The 12,184-nt window shown below is 36.1% G+C and overlaps 1 protein-coding gene across 2 annotated transcripts; it reads left to right on the top strand.

Annotated features, from left to right (window-relative positions):
- Positions 1 to 1,804: 1,804 nt before the first annotated feature.
- On the top strand, positions 1,805 to 10,390 carry synprb (synaptoporin b). 2 transcript variants are annotated; one of them, XM_067505983.1, is made up of 6 exons: positions 1,805 to 3,966; positions 4,514 to 4,638; positions 7,347 to 7,403; positions 7,771 to 7,969; positions 8,126 to 8,317; positions 8,401 to 10,390. In XM_067505983.1, the coding sequence occupies exons 1-6, from the start codon at positions 3,943 to 3,945 to the stop codon at positions 8,761 to 8,763; spliced, it is 960 nt and encodes a 319-aa protein (XP_067362084.1). In that variant the 5' UTR covers positions 1,805 to 3,942; the 3' UTR covers positions 8,764 to 10,390. The 2 variants fall into 2 exon arrangements, with proteins under 2 accessions (XP_067362084.1, XP_067362085.1); XM_067505984.1 differs by lacking the exon at positions 7,347 to 7,403 and having other exon boundaries at positions 1,827 to 3,966.
- The last annotated feature ends 1,794 nt before the right edge of the window (positions 10,391 to 12,184 follow it).

The following is a 12,184-nucleotide window of genomic DNA, read 5'->3' as shown; positions in this document are numbered from 1 at the left end:
AACCAGTGGGCACAACAATAGACGAGTTGAGTTGTATTAAGCTTATCACACATACAGCAGACACATTTTGTCAACTGGATTTTGGAGAGAGACAAAAGATTGGATGCAGTGAGAAAGTAAGAAGAGCTTGCAGCTTCACATATTTTCTCCTCAGTCAGCATGGTAAAGCACTGCCCTCTGTTGGCTCATTCAGAGATAAAAAAAAAAACTGTGTTTATGTTGGACATAGATTAAAGTGTACAAATAAATACATAAATATATGTGTGTGAGTTAACTTAGTACTGAATACTGACGTGTTAAAATGTAATTATTACGTAAATCGTATATATTTATATAAGTTATTGTAACCCCAGTGTTTTCCTCTGACAAGGCTAAGCTTTTGTAAACTGAAGTCCAAACAAGTGAAACATTAGTGATGGCAAAAAAAGAGACATAGCCCAAAAGAAAAAATATATAGAGTAACAAGGAAAGTGCACTCACAAAAGTGTAGACAACCTGCAAAATAATAAAGAATTTAAAACAGGAAGTGCAACATTGGAGTACACTGTGTACTTTCTACCATCTAAGTTTCCGTTCTACAGATCAAGTCTAGGGATGCACTAATCCTGTTCACCTGGATCAGTAGGACCTTTTTGATTTGACCTTTTTGATTTGACAAATTCACATTAATTACACTTCTTCAATCTCATTATGTAAACTTGTATTTCTCATATGTAGTCTCAGCTGCCTCATGTTACTTCAAATATTTTAACAACTTAGTTATGCAGTTAATTTCTCTGACAAACTTGATTCATTTAATGTTATGAGTGTAAGTTTCCTTTCTTCTTTCTCTTCAAAAAAGTGCGTGTTCAGGAGCACAACTTTGGGAAGCTGGGTACTGATGCCACACAGAACAGCAAACATAACATTCCTTGAGACACTAAACCCCAGGTTAGGTGCTCCCAGTGGGTCAGGCCAGCTGAGTGATTGTAAGTGGGAATGGCAAAATGAGAAGCAGTGTAAAGCACTTTGGCTTGATAAGGTAGAAAAGCGTTATGTAAGTGCAGAGCATTTACCATTTATAGCACAGCACACTCTGTCCAGAGCTGCATGTTGCAAAAGGTTAAACTTCAGCCACTGTACATCTGAAACAATTATTCTGCATCTCCACAGCTGCACTAGCTTCATTCCAAAACAAACAATCAATGATAGCAATACAAATGTAAAGGGCATCAGTGCTTTTATTTAAATGATTTTTTTCTAACTTGTTTAGCTTGATTATGAGTGCAAATGGAGCTAATATATGCCTGTAAAAAATCTCCATCAAACTCTTTTAATAGGTGGGCTTTTTTATTTCAGATAAATCTTCCTGTCCTCTGGCTTCAAATTCATTTTAAAGACTAATGACTTCTGTCTTTTCTTTTCTAGACTTGTGTACACCAATTTCAAATTTAATTTCCAGAGAATACTGAATGCTTTGTTAAGTCTGACATTTGGTTAAGTTTTTAATATGTTTACCTCATTAGAAATCATTCAGTGAGATTCTGTCTCTGCCTTTTTCTGGCTATTTATCAGGTGCAGGCTTAAAAACACGTGATCAGTCACTTTCTGTCTTTGCAAAACGTTTCATGAAAGACATTGCTGTTGCATTATTTTTAATATCCCTGTGAACACATGTGTTAGGTGTTTAAAACATAAAACCTCCTAACTAAGGCTTTAAGTATAGAATTTGTCCACAAATTCCTCATGACGCTAGTTCAGTGGATCCCACCTCATCCTCATAAAGTAAATTTAAATAATAATAATAAAAATAAGTACTAGTCATTTGAATGTTTCAAGGATTTCTGAGATGCAAACAAACATTTAAAATAACCAGATACAGAACATTACACTTTAATTAAACTTTGTGACTTTCTTCATTTATTGTATTAATGGAGATGTCTCTAGTTTGGGATTTTGTTGCTTCTGGGGGGGCTCAGGCCTCTTTTTGGGGAGCAGAGCTCCTTCTGTTTCCAAAGTAATTTGAATGCTGCCTTGCACTTGATTAATAGTGTATATAAATCCAAGGAATACGCAATAAAGCAGTGGTTACATGTTTACTAAAACTAAAAACTAAAACTAAACGTACTTCTACAATAAATGTACGTGTTTATACTCATGAATTCATATTACATACTGTGCACATCCGTATTCCCTTCAGGTTTATCACTAGTTCTTTTCCTTTGCATTGGTTTACTTTAATATATTTGTACTGTACATCCTGTTCATTTTTTTTATTTACCATTCTAGCACCTATAGAACTTTATGTGCTTTGCTGTGTCTCTAAACGCAAAGTTGTAACTTTGTTTTGTTAATTTGCTGCCTTCAGTTCATAGGACCAGCGTGTAATCCAGTGGTGGGGTAGTAACTGATTAGCATTATTCTGTAGACTTATCAAATATTTCACATAAAAACAAAACAACGTTGTATTATCAACTAAAAATATTCTTCTATTCTTGTCCTAATGAATTTCAGTAATCCTGCTGTTTTATAATTGTGAAATAAGTTCTGCTGTATCGTATAGCTAAAATCCAGGTTACAGTACATTTAGTTTATTTTCCTTAGTAATGTTCACAGACCTTTCACCTTGCCTTCATCATGAGAGTGCAATATAGGCCTGTCACCATAAGAGGTCAGCAAAACCCAGTTAATAATATGGCAAATAGCCTCACCACCAATGGAAAGGAAATAAGAAATTCACCCACAGCCAAAAGTAATATATTTCAGTAATAAATCCTTCCTTCCTAAAAGCTTCCTTCCTAAAAGTATTAATGCTCGGAATTTGTTGAAACATTTTAAAGATGTGTCGATTCAGATGTATGATCATTTAGAATTATGTATTTGGTCCACAACAATGACAAAGATTTTATGTAATTTGGCATCAGACATTAAAAAACCAACCAACCAATAAACAAAAAAACATATATTTTCACAAAAATATTAAAGGTGCGGTAGAATTCCTAAGCCAAAACTCATAGTTTTTTCTGGGTACTTTTCTGAGCAAAATTTTAGTTACCATGGCAACACAGGTTTTGGTGAGGAAATGGCTCACTGTAAAGTACCGTACAGTACATTTACAAATTAATTTAATTTATTAGTTACCTTAAGTTAAAACAATGAAAATTAGTTGAAGTTGTATCACACCTATCTGATATTGGTTCCACATTATTTTATAAGAATACAAATCTACAAAAAAGTAACCACTAACTAAAGCTTTAAATATAATGGAGTAAGTTAAAAGTAACATAAATGCCCAGTACTTGAATTTGTATTTGTACAATACTTGAGTAAATGTATTCAGTAACTTGAGACATCAACTTCTAACAGAAACTACTGTGGTTATTATTATCATACACCCACCTACTTATCTATAATGCAAACCAAACCAAAGGCATTGATTAGTATCCTTGTCTGTAAATTATCTAAATGAACAAAAACAATTAAGTCTAAAATGCCTGAATAGTCCATGTAGTACATGTTCAAAGGTTTCTGGTTTAAGCTCCAATGCAGCCACCACCAAACGTTTGCATAAGGGAATAACTAATATGCTGAAGATTCGCTCTCAGATATTTGCGTTTGTTTTATGTCTTAAATGTAGATATATTTATAAGGTTTTTCAGAATAAAGTCATGGTCCTACAATAAAAATAAATATGTGAACAAATCCACTATTCAGTATGATACAAAGTATATACTGTAAATTTGCGAAATGTTAGATTTTGGTGTATATAGTATGTTGCAGCAAAAATGGGTAGAGTTACATAAAATCTCTGACTCCTCCTTGGAGAAGATATCTCTGGTCAGCCCTCCCCTCTGCTGCAAGAGTCACTCTGTTCTTTTTCTTGTCTACATCAGTGGCGTTTTGACCTGATGACAAGAACTGCAGACACAGTGTGGAGTGGGACTTGATCGCTGTGATTTTTAAATGTGTATGGTTATATTTGCTCCGGTAAGTTTAATTTCCCTTTTGTTGTGAATTATCCCATCAGTTGTGTTTATAATGAATTCTGCTTCTGCTCACTTGTAATGCAGATTAGTTTGTATGAATAGCAATGCCAAGTCTGGTTTTCATGTTTTTGATCTTTTCTAATTTACTGATTGAGAAAGGTCTTTCTGGTTACCATCAGTTTGTCCATGTAGCATGTGAAATACACTTAAAAGTTCAAATAAAAATCTATCACATTGTTGGCAAAGAGCAAACCTCTGATTCTTAATATGAACATTTAGTGTCTCACATCTACATATTAAATCTTACTATACTACTGTGGCCACCCTCCAGCGCACAGTTAGCAGCTCTGTTAGTTGTCTTCCGACCTTTTAATTATTCAGGTTTAGGTTTCAAACCAATTTTAAATCTTAATAATCAGTCCTTTGATTTATTTATGTATCCACACTACACCGGAAGAGACTCACAGAACAGCTATTGGATTAAGCAAATGAATTAATTATCGGAGGTGGAAATTTGTTTATTCCAATGTTTTTGTGTGTTTTCATAGATTTTTGCCATCTGTGCTTTTGCAACATGTGGAGGATACTATGGTCATCTCCAGGTTAAAGTGGACTGTGCAGACAGGAGGCAGAGCAACCTCAGCATCGACATTGATTTTGGCTATCCGTTCAGGTAAAGTAGCTGTTGCTTTCATTGATACTATGTTGACCTCTTCTTCCAAATACACAGACCTCTGAAAATCACATATTTTCATTTCCTGTATTGTTTTTACTTCATGACCTTTGATCTCATTAGATAATTGCTAAATAACAACAATTATTATTTATTTCTCAAAATCAACTGGTAGTATATTACTAGTATATTATTATTAGTATTTACTTTAAACCATTTTATGTGGATGAAAAGTAAGGAATTCAATAGACACACAAAACTTCAGTATACTATCAGCATATACGGACTATTCCCTTGTAATCTGCTGTGTGTATTTCAGCCAGACAAAAAGAATTAAAAACAGTAAAGCTGCACTCATCATATTCTCAGGCTCAGTATGGAGGAGCTGTTCTTTTTTGAAGTCCAATTTAAGGTCAGGAGGCTGGACAGCTGAGCAGGAAGCCGAGCCAATTTAAGACCAGAGAATGGAAAGTCTCACTGCATCATTAGGCAATATTATACCTGAGGTCTAATCAGTTCAGACTTAACCTAAGGTCGTCTTACAGCACTTTGTGCTTTTTTGCTATATTTCTTTGAAGTCTAGATGTAACTTGATATAACAGCTCATTAAGGTGTTGATAAGATGTTAATCAAAAGAAAATCTTCATTTGGTTTCCTGTTTACCCTCGTTTAGTACACATATAATAAAGCCTACCTTTTATTGCTAAACTCACGGGATAAGCCGAAAGGAAATAAAACTTTTTGCAGGATGAGCCAGCAGTGACTCTGTCAGCCTTTTGCTATCATGAGTGAAGAAAGCACCTGTTTAGAAAGCTATAATAAAATGTATTAAGTTTCAGTTTGCACAGTGCAAATATAGAATTCAATCATCTCTAATTAAACTATATTGCAAGTGGAAATGATTTGTCAAATGCACAAAAAAAAAAGGTGTTTCTGACTTTTATTTCACAAATGGATACTATTTAAATTACTTTCTTTGAGTGAGTCACTTCCAAATATTCCTGCAGTGCATTTGGGGTCACAAATATCATTCCGTTTAGTGATAAGTTGTGAGTGTGGTGTATGTGGATGTGTTTGTGGTTGTGAACTCTCTTGTAATGTGGTGCAGCAGTGCAGCAGTTTGGTCGACCGCCCCCATTCTGCACGTCTCAGAGTTTGTGTCAGTGATGGCAAAGTGTCTAATTAACAGTTCGGCTTGACAGTGGTGTTTGTCTGCTAGTTCAGTGGAACCCACTGTTGTTGTGTGTAAATGATGCAGTAATCCTTACAGTTTCCACTAGGATTTTTTTGGTTGATTTGAAATGTTAAACTGTTAAACAACAATTTTTAAAGTAGATAAATAGTGTTTTGAGTCATTTGGATGTAAAAATGTATCTATAAAAATCTATTGTCAAGTTCTCCATTTTCCATTTACATGTACTTCCTGCATGGTTCCCTCATTCATTTGTAAACAGACTGACTAACAGAATGGGACAATAACTAATGAATAATAAATTAATATTTTTAGATGGATTTAAATTTGGGGCAGCTGCACAGCCAGAAGGTCCCTGGTGTGAATTCACCTGCTGGCTGCAGCCTTTCTCTTTGGAGTTTGCATATCTCCCCGTGATTGTGTGGGTTTCCTCTCAAAGTCCGAAGACATGCATGTTAGGTTATTTGGTGACTCTAAATTCATCGTAGGTTTCCATGTGAGTCTGAATAAGTGTCTTTGTATGTCTCAGTGTGTTGGCCCTAAGATAGACTGGCTACCTGCCCAGGCTGTTCCCCTCCTCTCCCACAATGACAGCTGAGATAGTCTCCAGCCAGTGTAGCAGTGTAGTCTGATCTATTCTTACCTTTAGCAAAAGCATGTTGTCTGTCACAGCAAGCTGCAACCATTTCACTCCACAAATGCAGTATATTCTTATACATTTTAACATACATTTAAATTTACCATTTATATTTTGCCATGTGAATGGTCCCACTAAAGTTTTAACAAAATATCCCCATGCCTACAGGTATATTAGTGTTGTCATGATTGGTGCTGAGCTCCTGTTCTCTGACTTTGTAACTTCATCCACATTTTCACCTCCCCAGGCTCCTTTTATCCATTGGATTTTTTCCATAAACTGCCATTCACTATCCATCCACAAGAGGTCGCGGACTTTCCATCCAATTCTGATCATCTGACCTTCCCTGCCCACCCACACACCTGTTCCCAGTCTTATGTTACTCCACAAGTCACCATGTAAATCACAAGGAACTTATAAAAAAACATTAAATATGACTCGAAAACATTATAGCATCATCTTGGATGTGGTACTTGATACTGAGTTGCTCAGTTGAAGCTCCAACTCTGAGGTCAGCCTACCAAACTTTTTCAAGTAGTAAGACTGAAATATGTGGCCTTGCATGTGACATTGAACACAGCATTTTCCTGTCATTTAAACCAGATAGTTTACCCACTCAATCTTGCCTCCAGTTTGTTGTCAGTTCTGTTTGATTGGTCCTGAACCCGTTTATGTTTTCAAGTGGTACCCGTTAATCACTGAGCTGCCTTTCCTTTGTGCTTGCTTGGTCTGTCTGCAAATCTGTTTCTCCCTATTTTGTTTCCTAGAATCATTTTTAATTTGCCCGCATTTAGGTCCTTCATCCTGTTTCCACCTCTAAACAGTTGACCTGACAAGTAATGTCACAGTGACAGTCGACTTCTTTTACATCATTGTCAGCTTATTGAATGATGTGCGCCTAAAACAAGAAACAAGACTCAACACAATAAACGCCAGGTATTTATTGATGCAATAAGAAAAATTATGCGAAACAATGACATGATTAATTCAATTTGTGCACAAGGAAGAAAATAAACTTGGCCCTGACATGGTGACAAGTTGTATTTAACATTCTAGATGTTACAGAATTGCAGATGTGATTGTCTCTTGTCACTGACAACTTCTATATGAATTTTGCAATTGTGCAATCCACTCATTAGCATGTGACACTGCTCACAGATATCTCAAGGCAACAGTTTCTCAGTAGTATTTTTACCTTCTTTTCTGTAGCCACGAGCCCGCTAATGAAAGTGTTTTCAGTCAGAGTTTTCCTCACGTCAGTTTAATAACAACCCTCTGCAAACCTTCTCTCTCTGTCTTCTAGATTGCAACAAGTGCATTTCAAGGCTCCCTCGTGTGAGGCTAAAAGAGAAGAGACTCTTTTCCTGGATGGCGACTTTTCCTCAGCTGCTCAGTTTTTCGTGTCTGTGGGTGTTTTTGTTTTCCTCTACTCTCTGCTGGCAACTGTTGTCTATGTCTTCTACCAGAACAAGTACCTGAAGAACAACCGAGGCCCACTCGTGGTCAGTGTGTTTGTACTTCCACCTCTAATGCCTTCATTATAAATACTCAATACTGTATAGAATAATGTTTTCACAAAAAAATATTAAACTGACTATTTCACTTTGTATGTGACTTTCTCCTTGTATGTCTTCTTCTTACTCCTCTGTACTGAGCAGGATTTTGTTGTTACAGTCATCTTCTCGTTCATGTGGCTAATCAGTAGCTTTTGTTGGGCAAAAACCCTGTCCAATATCAAGTCAGCAACAAACCCAACACAGGTGCTGCTGCTCATCTCTGCCTGCAGAGCTCAGGAGAACAAATGTACAGCCACCCAGGAGCCTCTCTGGTCACGTCTTAACACATCTACGGTATGTATTCAGGCAACAAATCAAACAAAAAGCTGAAGAAAAAAAAACTGCTCCTTTACTCCTGTACCTTTTTCTATCTCTAGGTTTTTGGTTTTGTTAATGTTGTCCTCTGGGCTGGAAATATTTGGTTTGTCTTCAAAGAGACAGGCTGGTACAAGACAGGTCAGAGATACCCAACCAGGAGTGCGTCTGGTAAACGCTCCAGTGAAATGAGACAGCAGCTCTACACTGAGAGCAGCTTCGACCAGCCAGATGAGAGTTTTGTTCCACAAGCCACCAGACAAGACAGTTTCAATCAGTCAAAGGGGGTTCATGGACAAACCAGCTTCAACCAATTACAAGTAAACTCTAGCTTACCACAGACGTATCTCAGTAAACCGGTAATTTACGATGGGGAAAACACAGTGGCTTTGCAAGGGCCAATGATATTTGTCAATGAGATGTGATTTTTGACTAGGCGTTTGATAATGCTGAACACAGTGAACTCAATGAATGATACTCATGTGTTACATATTCATTTGTTTTTATATGTTTGTGTCCGTTGTAATATTTGAGTGTTCAGTCATCTTGTGCATTAGTAAATCTGAAATGAACTGAAAATGAAACCCCCCAGAAACCCTGAGAATATTTGACATAAAGTAAGTGTGATGACTTCCAGAGATTTAGAGATTATAAATTTAAATAGGTAAAAGTGTCTTCGAACACCCGTTTTAAAAGACTTCTTCAGAGTGGTACCCTGTGGACCCATTGGTATCTGAGTTTCTTTAAGTGCTGTTAAACAGTAAAATGATGAGCCTACTGTGGCCATTGTTTCTGGTTAAGACCTTGTACCAGTAAAAACACCACATAAACTCATCTCAATGTGCTTCTTGAGCTTAGGACAAGTTGGCCACCACACCGTCAGGTTGGTGTTAGGTTTATACAAAAAAAGCAGCTAGATTCACGCTCTATCAAAACGTACAAAGGTAGTATTTGGTCTACAGACATAAATATTACAGAGAACCATGGTGACTGAGACCATGCTGTACATTGTCCCTACATACATCAGGTATGGTTTGTAAGAATAATATGGGATTGTTCAACATCTCTGTGAATTTCTTACTAATTTTGTGAATGTTGTATTGGATACTTTGGATTTCACAGAAGAAAACCTGATTTAATAAGGTTTTTAACTGATTTTAAAAGTATCTTTCTTTGTCCCTAAAACCAAAGTCACCTGAGTGACGTTAAAAAAATAGAGGACCAGTTATTTTGACACAACCTTAGTACAAGCTATTGGTAGACTTTAAGTTGCAATAAACTGTAAATAATGCATCATAGTGTCACTGAAAACAGTCTTCTAGTCTATTTAAATATTTTAGTGAACAATTCTCACTTCTCCTGTGGACATAAGTGGAGGCTATGTTTTAATATAAAAATTATTATAATAATTAAACAATTGTCTGTATAGGTAAAGTTATATGCACTTAGCAAAACACATAAAAAAAGTTGTAATCATAAATACAATATGTTTATAGGACAAGTTACAGTATATGCACATAGCAAAACAAACAATCAAAATGGAACAACATTGCTGTATGTCACATCTGAGTGAGGCTTTCTTTGTTTAAAACGTTTCAAGATAGATTTTACTTGTTTTATTTTAAAAGTTTTTTTTAACATGATCTTTTTTGAGAAGCAAAGTGTATGGTAGCTTAGTTGTTTGATGGGTTGATGGAAAAATCCAGAGCAAATATGTGCCCCAATGTGGTAGATTTATATCTATAAACATTTAATGTTTAATTCTATCATTTATTCTCTTTGTTATTATTGATCGATATTCCCATATATTCAACTTGTCTTTTGAATGGATTTCAAATGGATAAAGTGCTGCCAGTTCAATATTCACATTTTATTATATTTGTGTTGAAGCTTGAAAAATCTCATCCATAAATGTCCTAAAATTGTATATTTCATACTAAAATTAAAATGATATGTTAAATATAGTGCTCATGTTATATATATCTATCTTACATTTATTCCTTTACTGTCACTGTCCTCAATATACTGATCATTAAAAATCTCATACAAATATGTTTTCTATATTATTCATAAAACACAGGTCAAAACATGTACAGCAATTTGAGGGGTTGTGTTACTGCACCTGCTGATAACTAAATAGACATTGTACTTTGTTGCTTTACATCCAGTGACTCTCAAGTGTTGCTCTGCAAAGGTTTACATTCGCTTCTCTTGTTTCCAGTAATTCATCCTAAAGTGAACATATCCATATGTAGAGCTGCAGTTTCCATGGTTTTTGTTACATAGTAATTTTTGCAGTAAGAAAGAAACATGAGCAGGAAAGACTGAAAGTAACGAACTATTTAAAAATAGAATGGGAAACCAGAGCAGGGAATCACTACTGAAACTAATGGAGACACTGACATTAGAGTATGTTTCACACTGCGTATCAGGATTATCTCAGCAACAAAGGCTGGATGGATAATCCCTGTGGCTGTCTGCTTCATTCTGTCTAAGTCAGTTAACATAATACTAACTAATATCTGTTAAACCTCTTATCACTCCAACCATCAACCTGTAGAGCTTGAAATGTGTTGATGAAAGTGGGTTAGGTTTGTTTACACTGGGCAGTCAGGGCTCTGTAAAAGAAAATGAACACCAGTAAAAGAACATGAGCAGTGATCTTTTACAACAGTAGTTACCAGAGGTGCTTACATGAACTATGAAACAAGATTTACTCTTAGCCGTACTGACCAAAGAGTTCCTTTCTCGTGTAATTCCAATGTCAGTGATGTTGGACGAAAATCAACTGTCTTTAACAGGTTATGTGTGACTTCACCTGATTTTTTTTGCACAGGGTTTTCCAGTTGAACTGCAGTGTAACGGTTTACAATCACAACAGACCCAGCAAATGATTCTTTAGTCAATAAAAATTGTGTTCATATTCATCTATTATCTGTAACTGCTTATCATCTTTAGGGTCACGGGGGGGCTGGAGCCTATCCCTATTCTAGCAAGAGGTGGGGTACCCCCTGGACAGGTTGCCACTCTTTCCAGGGTCCACACAGAGAGACAGCAATTCACACTCACATTTAAACCTACGAGCAATTTTAGAGTCAACAATTATACAAGCAACAGCAACGCATCAACACAACTTATACACATATAATCTCGATTAAAATATCTTCATAAACATATAAACAAATTAACATTCAGAATTCAACCAGTTTATTTGTTTTAATAATATTTATTATTGTCAATAACACTAATAATGATACTAATATTATCATAGTTTAGAACTAGTTCTGTTTTCCAGACCTCCTCAGTGTGAACATTTGCTGGAAAAACTATATTCAATACATCCACTGGTTGGTTATTAAACCCTCTGTATACAGCTCTTATCTGATTGGAGCAATTAGAACAAAGGGGCCGCCCCCTGACAGAGACACTGAGCGCACGCAGGTGTCCAGAGCAGGCTCTTTGAAGCAAATTACAGTGTGTGTGCCCACAGCATGACAATTAAGGTCAGGTTATCAGCAGGAAATAAAGGGCTACATCATGACATAGATGATCCACTGGGTATGGAATAAGTGTGTATTTATGTGTAATTATTCCGCTCTGTGCTGTAACATGTTTCAGACTGCTGTGTAACAGTCATGGTTGGTCCCGTCTGTATTCACCAAAGAACGGGAAACAACTGCAACTTTTATTTAGTAATGGAGTACAATGTGGAACATACTGGATACTGTGATGATGCTGAAAGCAGAGGTTTTCCACTTTATTGTGCAAACCTGCAGGGGGCACTATCCACCTGTAACCTGTAACCTGTTTAAGACGCTGACCAAATGAGTATTACACTGTTTTAAA

Source organism: Channa argus, chromosome 5 (assembly GCF_033026475.1).
Source record: "Channa argus isolate prfri chromosome 5, Channa argus male v1.0, whole genome shotgun sequence".
In the NCBI taxonomy this organism is placed as follows: Eukaryota; Metazoa; Chordata; class Actinopteri; order Anabantiformes; family Channidae; genus Channa; species Channa argus.
This window is presented reverse-complemented; position numbering and strand designations above follow the sequence as displayed.